Source organism: Charadrius vociferus, unplaced genomic scaffold, assembly GCF_000708025.1.
Source record: "Charadrius vociferus isolate BGI_N301 unplaced genomic scaffold, ASM70802v2 scaffold168, whole genome shotgun sequence".
Lineage (NCBI taxonomy): Eukaryota > Metazoa > Chordata > Aves > Charadriiformes > Charadriidae > Charadrius > Charadrius vociferus.
In genome coordinates, this window is record NW_009649582.1 from 895,559 (window position 1) to 920,034 (window position 24,476).

At 35.9% G+C, this 24,476-nt stretch overlaps 1 protein-coding gene across 2 annotated transcripts in view; it reads left to right on the forward strand.

The window, feature by feature from the left end:
• The window catches only part of CSMD3 (CUB and Sushi multiple domains 3), a 715,473-nt gene that overhangs the window by 678,873 nt on the left and 12,124 nt on the right, over positions 1–24,476 (forward strand). For both annotated transcript variants that reach the window (XM_009890359.1, XM_009890360.1), the window contains 7 exons: positions 3,000–3,173; positions 6,864–7,037; positions 7,292–7,365; positions 15,452–15,563; positions 16,923–17,102; positions 21,645–21,710; positions 23,914–24,072. In XM_009890359.1, coding sequence (XP_009888661.1) covers positions 3,000–3,173; positions 6,864–7,037; positions 7,292–7,365; positions 15,452–15,563; positions 16,923–17,102; positions 21,645–21,710; positions 23,914–24,072 — 939 coding nt within the window. The remainder of the gene's footprint in view (positions 1–2,999; positions 3,174–6,863; positions 7,038–7,291; positions 7,366–15,451; positions 15,564–16,922; positions 17,103–21,644; positions 21,711–23,913; positions 24,073–24,476) is intronic.

Here is a 24,476-nt window from a genome sequence, read left to right on the forward strand (position 1 = left end):
TTCTCTGAGAAGCTCACTTGCCTGCTAAACCCTAAAATATCTCTCTAGAGTAATTTTTCTTACTCTTCCTGATACCACAGCTGTAGAGAAGCAGCATCACTTTTTTTTTGGTGTTTTCTTTCTGTGTTCACACTAAGTATGTCTGATCTCTATTCTTTTAAAAATGATTCAGCTAAGTTTGTACTTACTTTGTTTTCATCCTTCTTCCTTCTGTTTTGTTTTCAGGATGTATGGTTACATACACGCTCAGCAGTTCTCATTTTCCACCCCTGAATTCATTCATCAAAGCAAATCAAATAAATTTCACATGTCCACCCTATTTGCATTTTCTTTCCTTGCTGAGCACAGTTCTCCCAATATCTTACCAAGTCCAGTTTAATTCTAATTCACCTTTGATAAAGTCAATTTTTAAAGTTATTTTCCCAACACATTCTTGAGGATGTCAGATTTTTATATCCTCTTAACAATTATTTTTTTTTTTTTTTTTACTATTTGTATTGTGCTCTTAGCCAGCATCTGCTTCAATTACAAGAACAGACATAGTGGTCCTATTGACCAAAAGTCTGTCTGTCTTCAAGAGTGGCTGTAAGCAAATAGCTAGATGATCGTAAGACAGAACAAGTATTTATGATATAGTCTCCCAGCCTCAAATTCTTAAGGACTACAGGGCACCTAACTGGGAGCAGGAGAGCTAACCCTGATCTGATTCAAATAGAACTATACAAAGAAAGAGTTAGACTGTCAATTTTGGCTTTGAGTTTTTGAGTCTTTCTGGGTATAGGTCTTAGCTATCTATGGCTTGTATAAATACTAAATAATAATCATATGCAGAATCTCTGATGTTCTCAGAATGTCATTCTACTCCACACAGGTTTGTGTGAGTGTACTAGGTAAGTTAATAACCCCCATTTCTTTGACTATGTAAGTAATATATAATATGCAGTAATGTGTTTGAAATGTATAACAATTAAGTCTTACTGTCAGGAGGAAGTGGCAGGGTCCTCTGGTACCATTTAGTCAAAATAACTGGAAAATGAACTGGGCAGAAATTGGATGCGTAATTGTTGCAGTGCCGTTGAAATAGAAGGGTTTGCCTAGTTGGAAAAGGATGCATGTTCATCTACAACTAAATATTCAATTATTCAAGCATTGTCTTTTCTGCAGACTTGCATTCTCTTAAAATGAGAAATGTTGCTGTACATATTTATGGTTAAATCTCCGACAAAAATATTTAGGCATTCTGTCTTGTTGCTAGGTGTTGTTTTGGTTTGCTTTTTTCACCCCAGAATTCTGATATTACACCTATTTTCATGTTACTTCTTCTGTCTCCTTTCCTAATTATTGACTGTTTTTTCTTCCTTTATTATTCAGCTCAGAAGTTAAAACATGCAGATCTTTTTAAAAAGGACTAGTCATGAAGCTCTTGGAGAATGTGGACAGACTTTTGCTGCTTGCAGTACTTTTTTTAACTTTTATTAATGCATCATGAAAGTGCTGCAAAAGCTATCATGTCCTTTTTTGGGTTTGTTGGTTAGTATTTATTATCTAACTACAAACCAGAGCAAAACAAACAGAAAGTATAAAAAATAGGGCCTTAAATTTTAGACGTGGTTTACTGGTTGGAAAAGGATTATTTAATAATGGTACTACTTTCATCCAGCATTCTCAAACAGCCATGTATGGCGCTGCAGAGCATCTTTGTGATGTAAATAGTTGATATTCTCTCATTGAAGTGTATAATAAAAATTGAGAAATGGTACATGGTGAACCTTCTGCAGATCACATTCAAATATGCCGTACTCCTGTTCTAGTGCCTTTGACTTCTTTCAAGCCTGCAAGATGACAGCTGCCTAAACATAAGTTTAAAGGTTATGAGTGCAGCTTTTCATTCCTCCATTCTCCTGACCTGTGTGTTCTCTGATATATTTTTAGTCACCACCTCTTCTCATTTAACCCAAATGTCTCTCCTAAATTAAATTATACCAGTTTCATTCGCTTTTTTTCTCTTTTGCTAGCACAGTTCCTCCCAACTTTTATCTTTTTACCCCTTTTCTCTTTCTTATTCAATCTAGTAACTTTGGCATGAATTTCCCGCTTTCTCTTTTTGATTCAGATTTTTTTTTTTTAATTTAACTTCTTTATACTTTTTTTTTCCTTTAGCTCTCAATTAGCAATTGTTTGTCACTACCACATTATCCAGTGAATAGCACCTTTATCCTCATCACTACAGTTATGTCTGTTTATTTCTACTGTGCTCCTGTGGTGCTTTTCAGTCTTCTTTCCTACAACTGAGTAAAAAATGTTTCTTTTTTTTTTTTTTTCTTTCCTGGGAGGCCTGGAAATGAGAAACTATACTGAAATACTTCTTGTTGGCCTTCTTAGAGGTAGCAATGCTGACAATTTCAAGAGGTTGCAAATCCTTAAATTTTCTCCCTCTAGCTAGAAGCTAGATGCTTTTGGTGAGGAGCTTATTCATGAAGCAAATACTAAACAAACTGTGGTACTTAGAAGTAGTCTTTCAAGTCATATTTTGGAGCAATCATCCTAGAATTTCATCCCTGGGCATTAATATCTGGCAATTGCCTAAACTGGTTAACAGGAAGAAAGTATTTGACTATTACCATGGTAACTAAAGATAATTGTACTTTATGCTGTCTAAACAGGCAAACAAAATAATCTTGTGTATACTACCAGACATATCTTAAATGTTGTACACTTCATAGTCTCCATACTGCTTTTTAGGTAGTCTTCCTATTTGATTTGATGTAGCATCCTATTTTATTTAAGACACTTCATCAATCAGCCACTGACTCCTAAATGGAGGAAACCAGAAGTAATAACTTCAGGAAATGTGGCAAGAATACAGTGAGGAAGATAGCATGTCCTGACTGTATTGTCCTCTAAAAAAAGGTGAAATTAGCACATATGGTTCTTCTAGTAATGTGTACACTAGGGATATTTACAGCAGCTGGGCCTAATTACTTTGAATATTATTGCAGCTGTTACCTGCCCAACTCCTCCGCAGATCTCTAATGGAAGGTTGGAAGGAACAAACTTGGACTGGGGATTTAGCATTAGCTATGTCTGCTCTCCAGGATATGAACTCTCTTTTCCTGCTGTTTTGACTTGTGTTGGGAATGGAACATGGAGTGGTGAAGTACCTCAGTGCTTGCGTACGTATTTACTTTATGGTCCTGTATTTCTTTATTCAAATATATTTTTTTTTCCCTCTTTAAAGTTTTCACCTTTTTTTTTTTTTCTTCCTACCTCCAGCAGTGGCTCAGTTCATTTCCAACTTGGGACAAATATGATCCTTTGATATTTTCCAAAATTGTCACATAATTTGTAGATTGAGGAGGACACAGGAATATCTGTAAATCCTTTTTGAGCATATACAAAGCCTTAAACACAAGCACAAAAAAGTATTACAGACAATGTGTACCAAATAATCCAGGGCAAAACAAGATTAAGAAGAGCTATCTTGTTTTCAGATCCAGCTACATATAGAATAGGGGAATTTTCATTAAAATCTCTTGTATTTGTTCATTATTCATCCTAAACTTTCTCTTATGTCACAAAGAGTTTTTTTTTTCTGCTGGTAATATTGACTAGGACCCAGAGTTTTTCCTTGGCAATTGTCTATTTTTTTTCCCCTACACAAAATTAAGTTATATATTTTATGCAGTAAATTTTATTAACCTGAAAGTTATAACATTGATGGATTTTTATATTGCTACAAATGTCATTACAATAGAAAATGTAGCTTTTTCTTTAGGTTGATGTTATTCCACTCATTATTTGAAAAATCGTTTTAAAGAAGTAATTGTGTTGCTTCTGAGAGATATTCAATTGACTGCACTGAAGAAGGTTCTGTAGTTATTTGTAGAGTAGCTATACCACTGAAACCCTGTAATGGTTTTGACCAAGGAGTAAACTGGAAGAGGCTAATTTCATCTTTGTGGCTTTACAGATTCTGAAGTTTAATTTGAGCTTGACGAGTAGCTGAGCTTGCCAGGTAGTTTGCTAAATGTTGCAAAATGCAGTTCTCTGTTCTTTTACTATTTTTGCATTATTCATCTCTCCCTGTCAGAAATATTTTGTGTTTTGGCTATATCCTACTACTATGAAAGAGTATCACATAGATGATCTTTTCCTTTTTTTTCCTAATGATATTCTCATATCATCAACAACAATTGTTTAGTGCTGCTGAAACTGTATGTGCCATAGCTGGAGCATCGTGAAAGGCATTGTTTCTGGAAAAAAAAACCAACAAACAACACACCACCATTTGTTGTTAAAGTTCTCTAGATGGAGCTCTTTTAGAGTCTACTATATTATGAATGTCAAAGACCATGAAAAATTCTTTTCATCATTCATTCTTGGTTGAAATACTGTGTCCTTACATTCACTTTTGGATACCACAAGCTATTTGTCATCTTTGAGGTTGGAATTCTCAATACTGCAATATTCTCTGAAAAAGGGGTTCCACCTTTAAACTTTTTAAAAGGTATAGTTAGCACAGAATGCAGCTGCCTGGGAATGAAAGGCTGTTTCATGCAGAGATTACATTAACTGAATGGTGTTGATGTGCAATGGTGTTGATGTGCAATGATGTCCATTGGCTTTCAGGAGAAATCAATTGGCAGCCAGTGCTTGTCAAAGAGCTTAAACTAGCTGCCATCTGGCAGAAATGAGAGGGAGCTGGTGAAAGTCATTCTCAGTGAGCAATCTTTAAGCAGTTCTTGACATTAGAAATTTAGTTCCCAGCTTGGTTCCATAGAGCCTGTAGCTGAAGATATGCAAGGTATAGTTATAAAATGGAATAATTATTCAGAATGGAATATAGTGGTGTCTTTGGTTAAGTATTTGTCATCTATGGCCTACTAAATTTGTCTGCTTAATTATTCATATAGTAATTTGAGTAAAGGACTGCTGTTTTTATAAACTTGGCAATAGATGGCAAAAAAAATATAGGCCTACGTCTGAAAATTCCTAACTAAAAATATGGCTTGCTGTTAATCAATCAAATGTCTTTGAAGAATGAGATTAGCCTCACAGCCTCAGTGCAAGAGCTCCATGGCCTTGTGTCTGTTAAAGGCTCTCAGAATCCTTAGGAAAATATTTCCATTGGGAGTGGGAGCACTCACAGAGCTTCCAGTTTGCTGCAACTTTAGTCTGCTCTGTAGTTGCCTGTTCCAATATCAGAAGAAAACTGCCATGTTTTAGCATGGTGCCTGGTTTCCATGGTTACCTATACAGAAGGCAGATATTCATTAGCTATTCAGTGACTGGGTAAAGTTGACTGACAACTAAGTGGTGGAATTTACTTCGTTTTATAGAAAACTTTATACAAAAAAAAATATTAATGTGAGAATTTTTTTCCTAGAGAGTGGTTGCTACTTTGTTGGTACAAAGAACTGTTCCGGAGACAACTTCAAGCTTCTGTGTTAAAAACATATAAAAGTTTTCATGCATTTTCAAGCTAAGACTTCCACAGAATTTTCTAATGAAAACATAAATTACAACTAAGATCTGTCAGTCAGTCAATAAGGTTCACTGTTTGACACTATCTGCAATTCATAGATCTTTTCAGAATTTGGCCTTTAGTTCTGCAGACAGTCCCATTCCACTTAAAGCCATGAAATTGTATATGTTTCTGGTTTGTATAGATTAAGCCCTTTTCCTTCAGCATCATGTGTATGTGCATGGATTTCCCATACAGCCAGTGTCTGCAGTAAGAGGTGGAGGGCAGGAGCATTTCATGTGAGCAGGTTCTTTGGAAAGCTGAAGACATAGGTGGCAAAGGCAGAGAGAGTAGAAATGTATTTTGAAGGTGTTTATGTAGAAGATGTTATTTAAATGTTGCTAATAGAAGAGAAAGATGGAGAAGAATATTCCACTGTCTGTACAACATGCCTTTTTAGAAATATATCATGACACAGAGTCGGGTTAGGGTTTTATTTTTTTGTGTGTATTGCAGCATTTTCTGTTTGATATGAAACTAGACTTTACTATATTGGAATTCACGGTGTGTCAGGGAATAATATAGTCTGATGGCACAGGGCTTACCATAGCTGATTGCATATCCTCAATCAATTATTCAAAATGCAGCTTTTGACAATAATCAGTGCTTTATACTGCAGAAGGCTGGTAAATTTGCCAGCAGTGCATTTACTTAGTTATGCTATGCTATAGACATAAGGAATCTTTAGGAGAAAGGTATAAAGTAAAAAGATCAATTTAAAAATATGTTCTTATCAGTCAAACTTATCCCGCCTAATAACAGCTTATTAGTGTTTGACTTTTAGTTTGCTGCTGAAATTTCTTTACGTTTTTTTTTTGTTTGTTTTGTTAGCTGCACTGACTTTCAAGAGTTATACTTCCATATATACTCCATCTTATCTTTCAGTGAAGGACAAGAAAGTAAGAACTTAAGATTCCTAAAATCTGTCTGGTAAATCCTTTAATGATACAAAAAATGTTGAGCACTGTGTAGGTGTCAGAAAGCAGGAGAGGATGGGAGAATGACATGAAGGATTGGTACACTCTCTGATTGCTCTCTATAGAAGGATTTGCAGATTGATGTGGCAGATGTGAACTGTGAATATTTGGGCCTTAATAAAATGTTATGTAACCTTGAGTGTCAACTTCAAGCTTCTGACCAAGCCTGCTACGTAGGCATTTTGAACAGCTAGCAAAACTATTGCAAACTGAAGCAGACTAAAGGTTAGCTACATAGTATTTGACCTGTGTTCAATAAAATCAATATAAAACTTGGAGTAATTGTTTGACTGAGTTGAGGTGTTATTTTTGTGTGTATTAATAAATGACATGTTCCATTTCTATCATGTCTTTTCTCACAGCTAAGTTTTGTGGTGATCCCGGAGTACCTGCTCAAGGGAAAAGAGAAGGCAAAAGCTTCATCTATCAGTCAGAAGTCTCTTTCAGCTGCAATCTTCCTTTTATTTTGGTTGGCTCCAGCACCAGGATTTGCCAAGCAGATGGCACGTGGAGTGGTTCTTCTCCTCGATGTATAGGTAAGGTTACACCCATAGTACTGAAATGTCTTAGAATTCTTATTAGTCCTTTTCTTGCTAAGTCAGTCTAGGAGTTTTCAGTTATTTTGAATCCTGGTGTTATTCTATACTCTTTAAGAATCAAGTTATTTTGTTTCTCTCATTGGCTTATTGCATATTATTGAATAAGCTTAATTTTGTGATACATTCATGTATTTCATTAAAAGACTGTAATTTGTTTTTTATTTAATTTATTGTTTGGGTTTTTTTTTAAGAACCTACTCGCACAGCATGTGAAAATCCAGGAGTCCCAAGGCATGGGTCACAAAACAACACATTTGGCTATCAGGTAGAGTACACTACTTTTTATTAAGATGTATATTAAAATATTTTTATGATACCTCAAAGCCTAGAAAATTCTTATTAGAGGTCCAGAAACTGCTTATGCCTTGTTAGAGCTGGTTGCTGGAGTGTTGCTGTGTTTCCTTATTTCTAGCTGTTGGAGTACATTGACCTTGTGTCCCTATTAGCATAGCATTACATGAAACCCTGGTGATTGAGTTCTGCTTGGTTTCACCTTGAAGATGTTCAGTATCTCCCTACCAACATATGTGTTCCCTACTGTTTATCAAGTAGGCTTTTTCTTATTAAAAGTGCGTAAACTTGTGTGCCAAACTGCTAGTGTAGACATATCTAAAAAACAATGGATCTTTTTTTACTGATAGCAATTGTGTTGTAACATTTGGAAATGATGTGGCCACAAATAAATCACAAGTCACGGAGGTTGGGAGCTGCCTCAGGAGAGCTTCTAGTTCAACTCCCCTTCTCAAAGCAAGGTCAGCCAGAGCAGGTTGATCAGGGCCCTGTTCAGGTGGTTTTGAATATTTCTGGGGGTGGAGACTCCAAAGCCTCTCTTAGGAACCTCTTCCAAGTCGGTCACTCTTACAGTGAAAAGGCTTTTCCTTATTTTTATGCAGAATTTCCTATGTTTCAATTTGTGTCTGTTGCCTCTTGTCCTGTCACTGGGCTCCACTGAAAAAAAGTCTATCTCTGTCACCTTTCCTGCACCCAGTAAATTTTAATACACACTGATCAGATTCCCCTTGAGCCTTTTCTTTTGCAGGCTGGCCAGTCCCAGATCTTTCAGTCCCTTCTTGTATGCCAGATGCTCTCTATTAATCACCTTCGTGGCTCATCACTGGACTCAATGCAGTATGTTCCCGTTTCTTCTGCACTAGTGAGCCCAGCACTGAACCCAGCACCCACTTATGTCTCACCAGTGCTGAGCAGAGGGGGAGAATCATCTCCCTCGACCGGCTGGCAATGCTCTTCCTGATGCAGCCCAGAAAGCTGTTGGTCAACTTTTCTACAAGGGTGTGTTGTGGAAAATGGTGTTTGCATATGCTTCTGTTGGAAACAGAATCGTGAAATTGAAAATGCTTCTGAATTTCTGATTTTCTAAATCACTCAAAGCCATGACATCAGTGAGATGTTTTTATGGGTGAACATTGTACAGATGCAAAAATGTGCCCTATAATTTGCTAGAAATCTATAAGGCAGGTGAAACAAGCTAAGAAAGAGTCTAAACTATCCTGCTACATCTGTGTTTGGCGTCAAGGCTGAAAGCTGCAGGCATGTGAAGAGGGCTGGGCAGAACAGTAAGCTAGCAGCTCCCTGGTTGTATGTGGCGCTTGTCTAGTAGCAGGAGTCAAATAAAAACTGCTTATTTCCAGAAATGCAAGAAAGGGCTGATTGAAATTTGAGCAGATTTAGAACATTAAAATATTTTTTTAAAGCAAAGGTTGTAGCTAAAAGCTTTTCTAAGTTTCATGGCCAAAAATTTCTTTGGTTTGTCATATTGGTAGCCTTTACACAGTACTCCTCCTACTTAGTGACTGTTTTAGCAATCTTTGGCTTTTCAGATTGTGCTAGATCACAATCATATGCCAGTGGTAACATAATTGTGTCAGTTTTCTCCAGGGAATGAAGTGGAATGCTGTTTTGTGCCAAGATAGAATATGCAGGGGTAATCCTTGGGCTGACTTCCTTTGTGTATAATACAATATAATTATTGAGGTCAACTCTTTAGCTGTATAAGAAAGGAATGATTGCAATGGTCACTTCGTTTACGAGAACTGTGACACGTCACTCGTCACGTTAACGAGCTTTCTATCACTGAAGAAGCTAATGCAGGCTTTCTCATTTGTGATGTTGTGACTGTTGTATTTGTGGTACTTGTGAATGAAAACATCATCACAGCTAGCATGGAACTGTCAAAATACCAGGCAAAATGTCAACCAATAAATAATTTCTAAAAGAAGTGTAGCTGCTGGCAGAATTTACAACCTTGTTCCCACAGGTGTAAGGTTAGTACTTTGCAGCTTTAAACTGTATGAGCTATAGTCTCCTTACCTAGCCAGCAACTCATACTCAAACTCATGTAGCAAATTCGGTTCTATATAGTAACTAAATGTCTGTATGCCATTTCTGGTTACTCTAAATATGATTGCTTGGTTAACACAGAACAGGGTAGGAGTATCATTTGTAGAGATGCAGCTGAGTTTAGCTTTTTATTGGGTGGAAGCAACAGTGAAAATGACCACTTCTAGACAAGTTATTGTTTGTAAATACTGGAAAGAAATATTACATTACCGTATATTCAATAATATTATGGTTCATTTAAATCACCGACATATTATAAATGAATTTATATTATGCTATAATTAACATCCTCTATGAATGATATAATAATGACTTTTGCTTCCATCCATAGCAGAAAGGTAAAGAATAATTCTAAGTTTTACCAAAATACAGAAGATGAGATGGCATTGACTTTCTTTTGTCTGATAGATCCGTTCTCTACCATTTTAAACAAAAGACCAACAAACCTTATGTAAAATTGAGCAAAATGGTTTGCAGTTGGCAAATGCATAATAAGGAGTTATTACCGTTGAACATATAAGATGGCTTTCTGACTCTAACTCAGGTTTTGGGGTTGTTGTTTTATTTTTCCTCATTGGGGGTTTCATGATTTTTTGTTTGTTTGTTTTTGAGGTTTGGTTTTGGTTTGAGTTTTTTCAACTCAAATACTTCACATTTAAACTAATATTAATAGGGTCATTTAAGTGACTTAACAATTAAGTTTTAAATGTATGTCTCTATCTCACAAAAAAAAAAAAATAAATAATCAAGCTGTAGCCTGCCAGTAGAATTCAATTCCTCATATGTGGAGTCCTGTTTTAAGTACATTTTCAACAAATGACATTACTTTCTTTTTTATCTGACTATATCACTGACTGTCACTGGCTTTTCACAATACTAATGCCAAGTTGTGAGCTTCCACAGCACTGGGGTTTTTTGTTCTTGTTGTTTCCCACACTCTTGATTATATGTTTTCCTATCTTATTGATTTAAATTGAAAGTTGAGGTATATACAACATAATTCCAAGTTTGACTGAAAGGCGTATCAATAGCTGGCCTCCCGGAACCTACACTAACAAAAGCACAAATATCACCACCTCACATGTGAATCATGTTTCAACTGTTAAATAGAAGCTTTGTAACAAAGGGAGAACAATATTTTGCATGGATTTTATAGCTCAGGTTTGAATTCAGCAGCCAGAAGCAGATCAGCTTCTTGTGTGTTCAAGTAACATCAAAATACTAGTTTAGTGCTACTTGAATACCAGGCATGGCATGTAAATGAGTAGCATCAGCTACTTTAATTGTTATGAATAGGTACTTCTAGGACGTTTACCTTTCATCTGAGTATTTTTGATTTGACAGATCTACCTTAACAGTGTGTTACATTGAAGAGCTATTACAGAGACAAAATATCTTTAGAACTTAGTGAATACTGACTTCATCTGTAATCTGGAAAATAAATTGCTCCTTTGAAAGAAACTGTAGTTTTGAAATATGTCTTCAGATATATTGCTAGTAACATAGAAAATTGCTTATAGAACTTTCACCATAAGCTGCTGTAATGCAAGATGCTACTGAACTGAAGAAACAGTTTAGAACTGCTTAGACCAATCAGTCATATATGTAAGATTTATTACTTCTCATACTTTTCCAACATATGTTTTTGTAGAAATTCAGCTATTTTCCTCTACATTAAAGCCTGAAGGAAGCCAAAGGGCAGTCTGAATTTAGAAAGGAAAATAGCAACATTATAGTAGTGTTAGCCCTGTGTTAGCTCTTGGGTTCTATTTTATGAAATGCCTTACGAAGCTTGATCTGCAGATGTGAAGCAACCGTGCAAATAATCTCCTTCTGTGAATGTTATGCTTATAAAAACTTTAGTGTTGATTGAATTGTAAGATGAAATTCCAAGAGAAGTGTTGTACTACCACAGTAAAGCTGTCTCCATTAGCACAGTTGGCATCACAACTGCATCAATGAAAATATAATTTAATTTATACAGACACCACATAATTTCCCTGGTTCCTTCTGCTTCTCAGGATCCTGAGGTCTGTGGCATCAGCCAGGTGTCGGTGGGGGATGTTATTGTCAGCATCAGGAGTGCTTCACTGTCAGGAATGTGACTTTGACTTTTTTCCCCCCTTCTCTCCCCCTCCCAACCCCCCATCATTTTTGATTCACCTGGGGTTATTTATAATCTTTCTAACACACTTTTACACCACTCACACTGCAGTTCCACATTATATTTCAGTCTACTCTATAAGGTGCTTTTCATCTATGTTGGATACTTGTTTGGTTTTACCCCTGAAACCTGATTCTGTCCAGGTCTGCATTTCTTTAAGTGAACATGGGTGAGTTGTTCACAGCTGTGGGGTCTCCAGTGCCAAGCCTCTGTCACATCTTTTGTCATAACCACACCTGTAGTGTTCTTCACAGTATTCTGTGTCCCCATTTCTCTAGGCCTTTGCCATCATTCCAGTGCCGTTCCTGTATTTCTCTATACCGTATGACATTAGTGGTAAATAGCTCATTCTGCACCTAACAGCTTCTTGTTACTACTATGGATATAAAGCTGTGGTTGTATACTGTACGAAGCTAAAGGAAAGCATAAAAATTAGTGCTATCTACTTGATCACAAGAAAATTTGATACTACAGCTAAACCAGGTTTTTTTAAAAAAAAAGCTCCAGGCAGCTCAAGACACTGTTAGACAAAGGAAGCCTGGCATGCCTCTGCCCAGAGGTCCTGCAAACTCAGTAGCCTGTTACTGGTAACGGCAATACTGTATTACTGGGCTACAAAACTACAGATACAGCAAAGACTTAAAGAGTTGTGTTTTCATTCATTTAAAATATGATGCTAAAGGTTAGTGAAGAGAAATAACAGGCAGTCTCTTAGCCTCTTGATCCTTTGGCATGAATTGCTGGGGATGGAGAAGCTTGTTAAAGTATCTTGATGTTCTTGCCTCTGAAGACCAAGAACAACTTGAATGTAGAGTAACTCATGAAATTTAGAAATATCTTCTATTCTTATAAGAAATATGAGAAATGATAAGGATATTTTTATTGTAGTATTATTATATGGTAATAATAATAAATATCATGGGGTTTATTATTATTATTATTATTGGTGGGAAAAATATCTAGAGTACTCTTCTATTCTTTATAAATGGGTGCAGGTTGATATTTATGCATTTTCTTCTTAGATTGCTATTTCTCCTGTCAGGAAATAACAAATATATGGTCTTTGGTTCTTAGCAAATGGAAAAAGTTATTGATGCTGATTTTTTGAATACCCAAACCATAAGAAACTCTATGTAGAGAGCAGCTATGGAACAGAGACAATAAAGCACTGCACAAAGCAGTATACAAAGAAATTTTTTATTTCCCCAGGATTAGATGCGAACACTGTTGCACAAAGAGCAGTTCTTCCATAAAACAGACAGTACAGTGAACAAAGATATTTCAGCTGTTTCCCCATCTCTTCCCACTAGTGCTTCTATTCAAGCTGTATAACAAAAAATTCGAACAAATCAGAATATCTCAAGACTGAGAATTTTTTAAGACCACAGAAAGCTGTATTGTAGCGCCACCTGGTGCTTCTGGCGCAAGAATATTGCAAAAAAAAGACTTCCTGAAAAGTTATTTTTAAATTACTTTTATTTTTTATTTTTAATAATTATATCTTTCTTGTAGGGGTTTTTTTCTTTTTTTTTTTTTTCTCTAAATATATTGAATTCGGTTTTTTGATCTATTGTGATCTAAAGTGATTCTATAAAATGAAAAAAAAATAATTCAGGTAATATCCAACTAAAAAGTAGGTGAAAATTCCAAGATTGTAGTTATCTGATTAATTCGGTATTGCCTACATTTAAGTGTTGTTGATGCAATATATGAGAAACTTACCGTGAGAACTGTGAAACTCTGAAAAGAAGACACTTTTTTTTTTTTTTAAAGGAGAATGTAGCACATAAAATGTTAATTGAAAATTAGTGAGGTAGTGTAACTAAGCAGTTAAAGCCATACAGTAGCTACTTCTGGAGTTGCTGTTGACTACTAGAGTTTGAATCTCTAACTTAGTTACAGTTTAGAATTAGATATCTGAGTAGCCAATTAATCTCTTTACTTCGTTGACTTCCATAATGTTCAGCTACTCCACATCAAAAAAAAAATATATTTTTTCTTAAATATTTTATATTCAGGAAGATCGTAGAGTCAACTTGAAAAAATAAAGTGGAAAGATAATTGAGTTCCTATTCAGATGTATATTAAGAAACTACATTTAACTGTTAAGCTGAGGTTTGGTTTTGGTTGGATTTTTTTGGTCAAGCAAGGGTGAAAGGGTCCTGGCTTTAAAGACAGTGTCAAAATATTGTCTTCCTTGATAGCTAAATATTAAATTGAGCAGGTGTTCCTTCCATACTTGTGAATGGAGATTGCTTCAATAGAGGCAGATTAGTATAATTAACAAATTTTTCTTAAGACTAATTCTTGCTGTAAAGCAATATATAGGTGGTGGTTGTTTTAACTAATCTCTTTACCACGCAGAAAAAAAAAAAGTACTTCTATTTCTATTTGGTGCAAATTCTAAAAATTTTAGTGTTTTCCCATTTTGTGCTTAATCGTGAAAGTGATTTAGTGCATTTTCTTCAAACTCTTTTAAAAGTAATTACATAGTCCAGTAAGCACAGTAAAGACGAAAAAAAGGGAAATGAATTTTAAACCACACACTTTGTTGATGAGCTACTATCTGTAATTCATGGGTTATTATTAAATTTCATTCTGATGAGAAGCTTGAGTTGAAATGCAATAGTACTATAAAGTTTCAAATGACTACGTGTAGCAGTGAAATGCTGTTTTCCAGGACTAAATTATTGTGAGAGTCCACATTTTACCTTTGAGCATTAATCTGAATCAAGTGTTATACATTTAAACAAAGTAGTGAACCCTTCCCCAAAACCAGAAACCAAACCATGAATGTGCTGTCACATACAGTTCAAAGTTTTCAACTGCCTGTTTAAATATGAGTTGATAAATACATGAATACAAGTCACTGCAGAACTGTAGATGTGATCTATGCACCTTAATATTTGAGTTAACCACTCACAGCATGTAATAAACTACTCTCTGAATGATATACTTGTAATCTAATTTCCCTGCTTTTGATGGAAAATGAGAATTATTTGCATTTTCATCAAAGTCACCATGACTGGACATGATGAACATGTTATTCCATGTTAAGTTTGTGCAGAAACTGTTATTGACTAAAGAATTCTATTTTCCTTTTTATGAAACAGATACCCATAATAAGAATAATAATTAAAAACTAATCTCAGATGAATTGCTATTGTGAATTGTTATGTAGTTGCATTCAAGTTTCTATTATCTGTGTGGTATAAAACCTGATTCTTTTCTACCTCCTGTTATCAAAACCCAAAATTAAAATATTAATAGAACTTTATAGTTTCTGAAGCATGAGACAATGTTGTCAACCAGCCTTGTGTGTTCTAGTGAAATATTTCTTAATATAATTTATGAATTCATCCAGCATTCCATGAACAGGATCTAGTTCAGCAAAGGTCCAGCATAATCTATCACCCATTTCAACTCTGTGACTTCCCTGGTGTGCTGCAAGACTGCCTAACTGGGTCCTCCTTGGTCCAGAGCTAAGAAGCCACAGTAAGCTTGGTTTCCAAAATCACCATGCCTCAACTGTTCCGGGACCAAAAACATCACACCAGAGAGACCACAGAAGATGAGGGTTTGATTCTCTTCCATGGAGGATTTAAGTCTGGTGGGAGAGTAATTTTAATGAGAATGAAGGAATTTTTTTTCTCCTATCAAAACACTGTGAAATGAATTCACTTTCTACAGAAAGAACATCATAATTTATCGAGCCTGTATTATGTGAAGGAGTTTGCTATTGAATTTGGAAAAAAAAAACAAAAACACACAAACAAACCCACTGATATTTCCTCATAACAATATTACTGTGTTTTCTACTTTTCAACAGGTGGGAAATGTTGTTCAATTTCAGTGTAAAAAAGGACACCTTCTCCATGGCTCAACAACACGCACTTGCCTTCCTGATCTTACATGGAGCGGAATCCAGCCAGAATGTATACGTAAGTAGATAAGATATTTTTTGATCAAATGCTTTTTTTTTTTTTTTTAATCTAGGCTATTTAGGTACAGTAACATTGCTATAAAGTTAACTTAATTTACATAGTTTTATTAACCATATAAATTTGCATTACTAGCTTACAGCAGCTAGAAATCTGATTTTGTGAGTGAATTTTTCAACAATAGCCTGTACAATTAAAAAAAAACCAAAAACAAAAACAAAAAAAAGCCACAAAATAATGAGAATAACAAACAACTTTTCAACCAGAGAGATGCTGAAAATAGTAAGTTTCTATCTAAGAGGGTGTAACCCTTCTAATAAAGAGTGAAAGAGTTGGGAGGAGGGGGTGAGAACAGGACATATAGGAAAGCCCTGCACAATCCTAACTTGCACTGGAGCAGATAGTTGCAGCCAGTTCTAGTAAAGAGTTTGAGCTCTTTCCCAACTATGGAGTATTTTAAGAAGGGGTAAAAAAGGGTTTGTAATTGGAAATTTTTGAATCTGAAATGGAGAGGGTATTCTTACTTGGGTACAGGAAGTAACATTTCATTTCTTAGATCTTTTATACTTTGATAAATAGAGCTAATTTACTGAAGGCATGACATCATTGTTAATCTGTCTAGTTTTTCAGCTAGCAAACTGCATTTTTCTGTAAATAGTGTCACCTTATTAGGTCTGATCTTATAGAATCCCTTAAGCATATGGAGAGCATATCAACAGAAGAAAACAGCATTAATGTTTTCATTGGTGCTATCGTTCCCCCTAAGCAAACAGCAAATCAGTAGCTCAATGTGTTGAAAGGTGAGCTCTGCTCTAGGAGGTATGCTGGTTTTGAGATAACACAAGACTCAGATTCTGATGGCCGTTAAAGATATAGGACTCTTTGCATGACATTAGGAATGGTAATTAATTTTTCTTCCTGATATTTAAAACTTACCTCACCTACAATTTTTCTTTGACCATTCATAGTGTTTTCCAAATGACCAATATATTTACTGTTATTCAATGCTACACAAATATCATAAGTGATGTAAGTCACAAGACATGACTACTTTTAATTGTGGCTGTTTCTGTTCGCATACGAAGACAATTATTTTTGGTCGTGTAAGTGCAACGTTACATTACATGGGTCCTTGCCCCCTTGAAATTGAAAGGTCCATTTTCAAGGGTGTATTCGAAGTCTCAGGACAGTAATTTATAGACTATGTAGTCATTTTTACTGTGAATTAACAATATATTAATATGTTATATTTATTGATGTTGCTTTCTTTATTAGTTACCTGTCAGAGTGGGTATAATTTATTTTTTCAGAAAAATTTTCATCATTTTGACTGAAGGATATTTTATCTTTTCTTTGTAGCTCACAGCTGTAAACAACCAGAAACACCCACTCATGCTACTGTTGCAGGAATGGATCTTCCCTCACTTGGTTATACATTGATTTACACTTGCCAGCCAGGCTTCTTCCTGGCAGGAGGGTCAGAGCATAGAGCCTGTAGGTCTGATGGCACATGGACTGGAAAAGTTCCAGTTTGTGAAGGTAAGCTTTTCTGTTTCCCACTGCATCTCTCGCCTACCATATTTCATTATTTTCTTTACTTGCAGTCTAATAAGATAAGACAGAATTGAAAGGAAAAAAAGGAGAACATCTAAGAGGATAACTCTAATCTTTTGTCAGTTCTGTGTAAAGGGACATATACTTTCATGTACTTGTCATTCATTTGCATGCTCAAAAGTGTCAATTCCAGATATAATTCTGGAGGCCAAATACTTAGGTAACACCTCCTTTTAGAATTCTGACTAAGTCAGGTGTGGACTACATTCTCATAAGCTCGGTGGAGTAGGAATCTTGATGTTTTTGCACATACCTATTAAAATTAAATCAGGATGATTTTATTTACAGATCATGTCAGCTGCAAGACAGCTATGACAGTTCCAATACTGCTATGATATAGTTGCCATCATGGAAACATAGTGGGATGACTTGAGGAACTGGAATGCTATAATGAATGGCTATAAACTCTTCAGAAGGGATAGGCAAGGAAAGAGAAGCAGTGTGTTAGCCCTGTATGTTCGGGAGTGTTTTGACTGTCTAGAGGAGGAGGAGGATGATGATGATGACGGCGATGATGATGATGATAGGGTTGAGTGTTTATGGTTAAGAATCAGGGGGAAGGCTAACAAGGCAGATATCATGGTGGGAGTCTCTTACAGACCACCCAACCAGGATGAAATGGTAGATGAAATATTCTACAAGCAGCTGGGAGAAGTCTCACAATCTCTAACCTTTGTTCTCATGGGGCACTTCAACTTACCAGACGTCTGCAGGAAATGCAATACAGCAGAGAGGAAACAGTCTAGGAGGTTATTGGAGTGTGTGAAAGATAACTTCCTGACACAGCTGGTGAGGGATCCAACTAGGGACAGCGTTCCGCTGGACCTGTTGTTTGCCAACAGAGAAGGACTTGTGGGCGGAGGCTGTCTTGGGCATAGCTATCATGAAATGATAGTTTTCGATTCTTGGAGAAGTAAGGATGGGGATTAGCAGAACTGCTACCTTGGACCTCAGTAAATTTGCAGATGACACCAAGTTGGGTGGGAGTGTTGGTCTGCTTGAGGGTAGAAAGGCTTTACAGAGCAATCTGGATAGGCTGGATTGATGGGCCGAGGCCAGTTGTATGAAGTTCCACAGGGCCAAGTGCTGGGTCCTGCATTTGGGTCCGCACAACCCCATGCAGCACAACAGGCTTGGAGAACAGTGTCTGGAAAGCTGCTTGGTAGAAAAGGATCTGGGGATGTTGGTCAACAGTCTGCTGAATATAAGCCAGCAATGTGCCCAGGTGGCCAAGGCCAACAGCATCCTGTTTTTTATTAAAACAGAGTGGCCGTCAGGACTAGGGAAGTGATTGTCCCCCTGTACTCGGCACTGGTGAGACCACACCTCAAATACTGTGTTCAGGTTTGGGCCCTCACTACAAGAAAGACACTGAGGTGCTGGACTGTGTCCAGAGAAGGGCAGTGAAGCTGGTGAAGGGTCTGTAGAACAAATCCTATGACAAGTGGCTGAGGGAAGTGGGGTTGTTTAGCCTGGAGAAAAGAAGGCTCAGGGGAGACCTTATTGCTTTGTACAACTACGTGAAAGGAAGTTGTAGTGAGGTGGGGGTTGGTGTCTTCTCCCGAGTAACAGGTGATAGGACAAGAGGAAATGGCCTCAAGTTGCACCAGGGGAGACTTAGGTTGGATATTAGGAAACAATTCTTCACCAAAAGGGTTGTTAAGCCTTGAAATAGGCTGTCCAGGGAAGTGGTGGAATCACTATCCCTGGATGTGTTTAAAAGACACGTAGATGTGGTGCTTAGTGACATGGTTTATTGAGGACTTTGCAGTGCTAGGTTAATGATCTCAATGATCTTAAAGGTCTTTTCCAACATAAATGATTCTATGTTTCTATTCTAATATTGGAGAAGGATGCCTAAATTCCAAGTAGATGTTTGAATGACTGCATGGAATTAATCCACATGGTTTAATATTATTTTATATTTGTATGTAGGCAACAATATACTACTTGCAAACAAAATGTATCTACTTTGCCCTTCGTGTTCCAACATTTTCTTTTTTTTTTTTTTTTAATTTTTACTACATTCTTTTTCATGCCAGGGCATGAAAAATCTCATGACGAAATCATGGTGAAAATGGTGTTTTTCATGTGAGATAAGAAACATCCTCAATTATAGCAACTGTTTGGAGTCCTATTTGCTGAATAATTAAAGCGCCTTTCAGATTACTGATACCTAATGTTTCAGATGTGGTTATCCCCAGTGCTCTTACAGAGGCATTCAAAGTCTACATAGCCAAACACGAAAGAGGAAGCAAGTATTTTGTATTACTAAGAAACAGGTGTCCTGGCATTATATGCCAGGCAAGCGCTGGGGGAAAACAGGCCAGAGCTTTGGGAAAGTGTTAGAAAGCAAGCTGCCAGGAAGCTTATGACTTGTTCAGTACTCAGGAAGTGTTATGGCAGGCCAAATGTGATTCATGGATTGTATTTTGATCCAAGAACTTTCTGATGATGATGTTGAAACAAGTAGTATTAACTATCGTATGTGATAGGAAGGAACCTTTATGAGATTTTTTTTTTAAAGTATTAAGTGATAACTGTGAGTGTATCTACCTTGTCATATAACTTAGTTTCCCAATGTCCTGAGAAAATGTTAAAGTGCAACATTTTTAGGATTAGAGGTTTTGCTCATTGCTTTTTAGCAGTGCAGAACGCTAAGAATGAGCAACATATAGTAAAGTATTAACTCTAATTAGATAAAGTAAAATATCTCTCAAATATTTTCAATCTTACTTATTACAAAGGGTTGAAACACCTCTCTCCTGTGGAAGGGAGGGAAGCAGCAGGTCAGGTTTTTCACCTGTGATTGTGAACTTCACAATAACAACTTGGAAATGGATGAAAAGGAATAAAACATTTGGAGCTGAGAATTCCAAAAGGATCTGTAGGGGAATTAAACCAGAATTAATTCCTTTATATACAAAACTGCAATCTTGAAAGTCTCACTCAGCAAATAGCTGGACTTAGAAACTTAAACTCAATAGATAATTTATTTTAGTTTGAGGTTTGCATTTAAAATTTGTATTTAAATTTAATTTTGTATTTAAATTTTATTTTGTATTTAAAATTTTGGTTCTGAACTTGGCTGGAAATGTATCCATCTTGACAAGGCTGATTGACTCAGCCTTTTATGCTAAAACCCTATGGAAATTATGATCCAGATACTTCTAACCTGAGCTTGATACAGTCAAAAATCATATGATGTTGAAGCACATTCTCCAGGTCAACCATGTGCAGTGAAGTTCAGTAAGTTTCTTTCAAAACAGAGAAGAAATAGAGGCTAATCAATCAGTAGTAACAGACCATGAGAACTTTAGGTTGAATTCCAACCCCTGCCCTTGCTTCTTGCCAGTTGTAATTTGTATACCAAGAGCAAGCCTCCTGTAGTAAGCTAAAAGTTATTCTCAAGAAAAATATTCTCAGTGCTTCTTGCTAAAGTTTGTTTTTATGCAGAAAGATACTCCATTCAAGGAGAAGGAAGTTGCTTTTCTTGTCTATTTTATTTTAGAGTATCGATCGGAGAGAAAAGGCCTGGGTTCAATTACAAGATCCAAAATACAAATATTGAAATAACCATTGGAGCAAGGAATGGAGTCTAGTGCTGCATGAGAGTATTCTACATTAGGAGACAGAATTATGTGTCTTCTTTATAGCCCAGTGAATCCAAATTAGTTTCTGCAAAACAAAATAGCTTCAGCTGCAGGAAATGACACTGTCCCATTGCATTTAGTTCATCATCTTCAGTGTTGGGAGAGTTCCTGCTCTAAGCAGAGAAGAAATGAAATTCTCCAACTTCCAGTGCTCAAATCACTTGAGCAGTTGGAGATACTGTGGACAGTCACATTTATTTCTTTCTTTCTGTTGCTGTTCTTAAAAGAAACAGTGACCTTCTCCTCCATTGTAAAGAGATTAAGCCTGCATCTTTGGGTTTTCAGTCTTGAACACAACGTGTCTCATTCAGTACTGTTGAAGATAATTAAGTCCTGGGGAGGAACATGATTTAAAACATCCTTGCTATGTATTTCTTCACTGTTTGGTGTTACATTGCTTCTAGTTACATTGCACTATTTATAGTGTTACTCTGTGTGGATCCCATTTTAAATGACATAACTTGCCTACGATGACATAGTAGAAGATATCTCACATATTAGGTGCGTAGTTGAGGACTGTGAATTCTGAAATGTAGATTCTGAAGTGAAAGTCTACGCTATTTTGGTATTGAAAATGACTTGGTAGCATCCAGGTGACTGACAGGAGCAAATGCATCAATGGAAGAAATCAGTGGGCATGTGCTCCTGTGATATTAAGCCTTGATACTGACTGAAATCTCATTTGTATTTTAATTTGAAACATCATCTTATATCCTTTGTAACAAATAAATTCCACTATGGACATTATTTTCCTAGTTTCTGTGTAACATATTTGCCACTGTTTTGTCTTTTTGTCATTCATTCTTTTTAACAGCTGGTTCCAAAATATTAGTTAAGGACCCCAGACCAGCTTTGGGAACACCAAGTCCCAAACTAAGTGGTAAGTACTTTGAGTTATATAAAGTTTTAAACAATTTCTGCAGAAGCGACAATGAGAATCAATTTAGTGAGACTGCACTGAATGCCTTAGAATGAATAAATGGTATTAGATTAGGTATTACATTAACAGAACTTAAAGTATTCCTCAATGTTTAAGTCTGTCTAGAATGTATGGTATTATTAATATCCATATACAATTTCTAACTCTTATGTGATGAGAATTTTATTGGTTTCACTGAAATCAGTGTTCTGTGTAAGATCCTATTTACCCGTTCAGAAACTATATTACTCACCCAGAAATAATTTAAATCCACGTTGTTTCACAGTTTTTTTCAGTCTTACACTTCTTTAACATTTTGCAAATTTAAATTTCATTACCCAAATACTTCAGTATTAGCCTTCAAAAAAGCTAATTTTAGCCTAGAAAAGGTAGTCTCACTAACTCTGGCTAAAGACAACTCCAGTTTTAACAGATTTGCTAGAGAAGACTCTCTTTGGATGTCCTGGCTAGATCCAAGAGAAACCCTTTTTTGTCCACTGAAGAGACTTTTTGAAGAGAGAAATTTCCTTAACTTATATGAGCCTTTAACCACAACCTTATTAAATGTCTACCAATAAGGAATAAAGGTTTAAAAGTAATTCCTTAGTATAGGGATTTTCAGGTGGTTTTGTGGGACTTTTTTTGTGGGTTTTTTTGTTGTTTGTTTGTTTTGTTTGTTTTGTGTTTGGTTTGTTTTGGCTTTTTTTAACAGGTTGCACACTACTTCAAAACTGTGTTTGTCAATGATGTACTGCATGGTAGTCATATTACCATCTCTTTCATTCAGAAGCTGTTTGTACAATCCCAATTAACTGCAAATAAATTACATAAAGATCAGTTTCCCTGAAAGAAGGGAAATAAATCTCAGGGAGATCACAAATCAGCAGCATCAGATTGTTTGCAGCATGTGGTTTCCTTGCTTGCAGTTTTCAGGCACAGTATCTAGGTGTTTGTTTTTATGTGTGTATTTATAAAAAACCATATATATACATATACATATGCATATACAAATAAAAAACTAGGAAAGATCTTTTACACTCTGTGGTGAAGACAACCTATCTCTGTGACTCATAAAATAAATGATGAAGGAATACTGTCAGGTATTCGAGTGTGCCCCAGTCTTGACTTTTGGGATATCCTGAGAAAGAATGGAGCAAGTATTCTGTGTTTATGTGACATGAGATGCCAATGCACACACAAAGCCAGTGCTTTAAGTTCCATGTGAGTGACTCCAAATAATATGAAAGTGATTATTTTAAACAATTAATATTTGTTATAGGGCTAAGTTTGATACATTTCCTTTGGAAAGTGTAATAAACCCATCCTAAGTCACCTTCAATTTAATTGCTTAAACAATATCTCAAGTTAAGATTTTAAAGATTTGGGTTTTTTTTGTTTTTTAGGGTTTTTTTTTGCATCTATTTTTAGTGGATAGGTACTTTTATTTTTTTTAAAACATACTGTTGCTGGAATACCATTACTTAAATTAAGCATTTTACAGTTAGATAATGCCAAATATTAAATGTAAAGGTATAAATCTAGTATATTTATTCTCCCTGTAGTCTATGATCTCTTTATAATTTTAAATTAGGGGATTTTTTTTTCTCCTGGTGAAGCTCATGTTTTTAAGCATTTGAAGACAAGACAAAATTCCTTATATAAATTTGTCATTAGAAAAAGTGACTAGGTAATAAAGAAGATGCTTATAATCTTTTAATGTCCTTTAAATATGCTTATACAATTTTTTGTATCTAAATCAATACTCATATCTGCAAAAACTAATCCTACCTGTATGTCCTTGCCTGTCTGTACTAACATAGAAAGGATTTTGCAGTGAGACAAATCTGGTCTTTTGGTTACAGCTGTTAAATCAGATTTTGTGAAGTTCGCTTAATTTTAGGACATGCCCATATTTGAGGAAAGGAGCAAATGAAGATACAGTTGTGATTGTGTTCTTCAGAACAAGTACATCTCTTTCATAAATATTCCTTCCCAGTTTCTATGCTTTATATGTGGAAAAAAAAAAAAAAAGCCGAATAGACTTAAAAATAAAGAGGATAAAGTAGAGACAATGCTAATATTGATCATGTATTTTGTTGGATGCTTGACTTCATAAGTACTAAATATTACAAAATGTATTGAAACATGTTTGATGTTTGTATAGTTCCTGATGATGTATTTGCCCAAAATTATATATGGAAAGGATCTTACAATTACAAAAACAAGAAACAGCCCATGACTTTGACAGTCACCAGTTTCAATGCAACTTCAGGAAGAGTAAATGCAACGCTTACGAACAGCAATATGGAATTGCTGCTATCAGGTATGGGACAAGAAAAACTCATTTCCATTTAATTTTTTCTGCCTTATATACATTGGTTCCCTGTAACTTTATGCATAACACTTAAACTTTTAATATCTTTTGGAAACTTTTTTAGCTTATGAAAGAAATTTTCATTCTAGTTCAGTTCCTTTTCAAAGGTAGGGGTATTTCCACCTTTTCCTTCTCTCCCTTCTTTTAATTTACAAGGTTTTTGTCATATAAAACAGTGGATTTGAGTGCACTCTCAGCAAGTTTGCCGATGATACCAAGCTGTTTGGTGAGGCAGACATGCTGGAGGCGAGGGATGCCATCCAGAGGGACCTGGACAGGCTGGAGAGGTGGGCCCAAGCCAACCTCATGCAGTTCAACAAGGCCAAGTGCAAGGTCCTACATCTGGGTCGGGG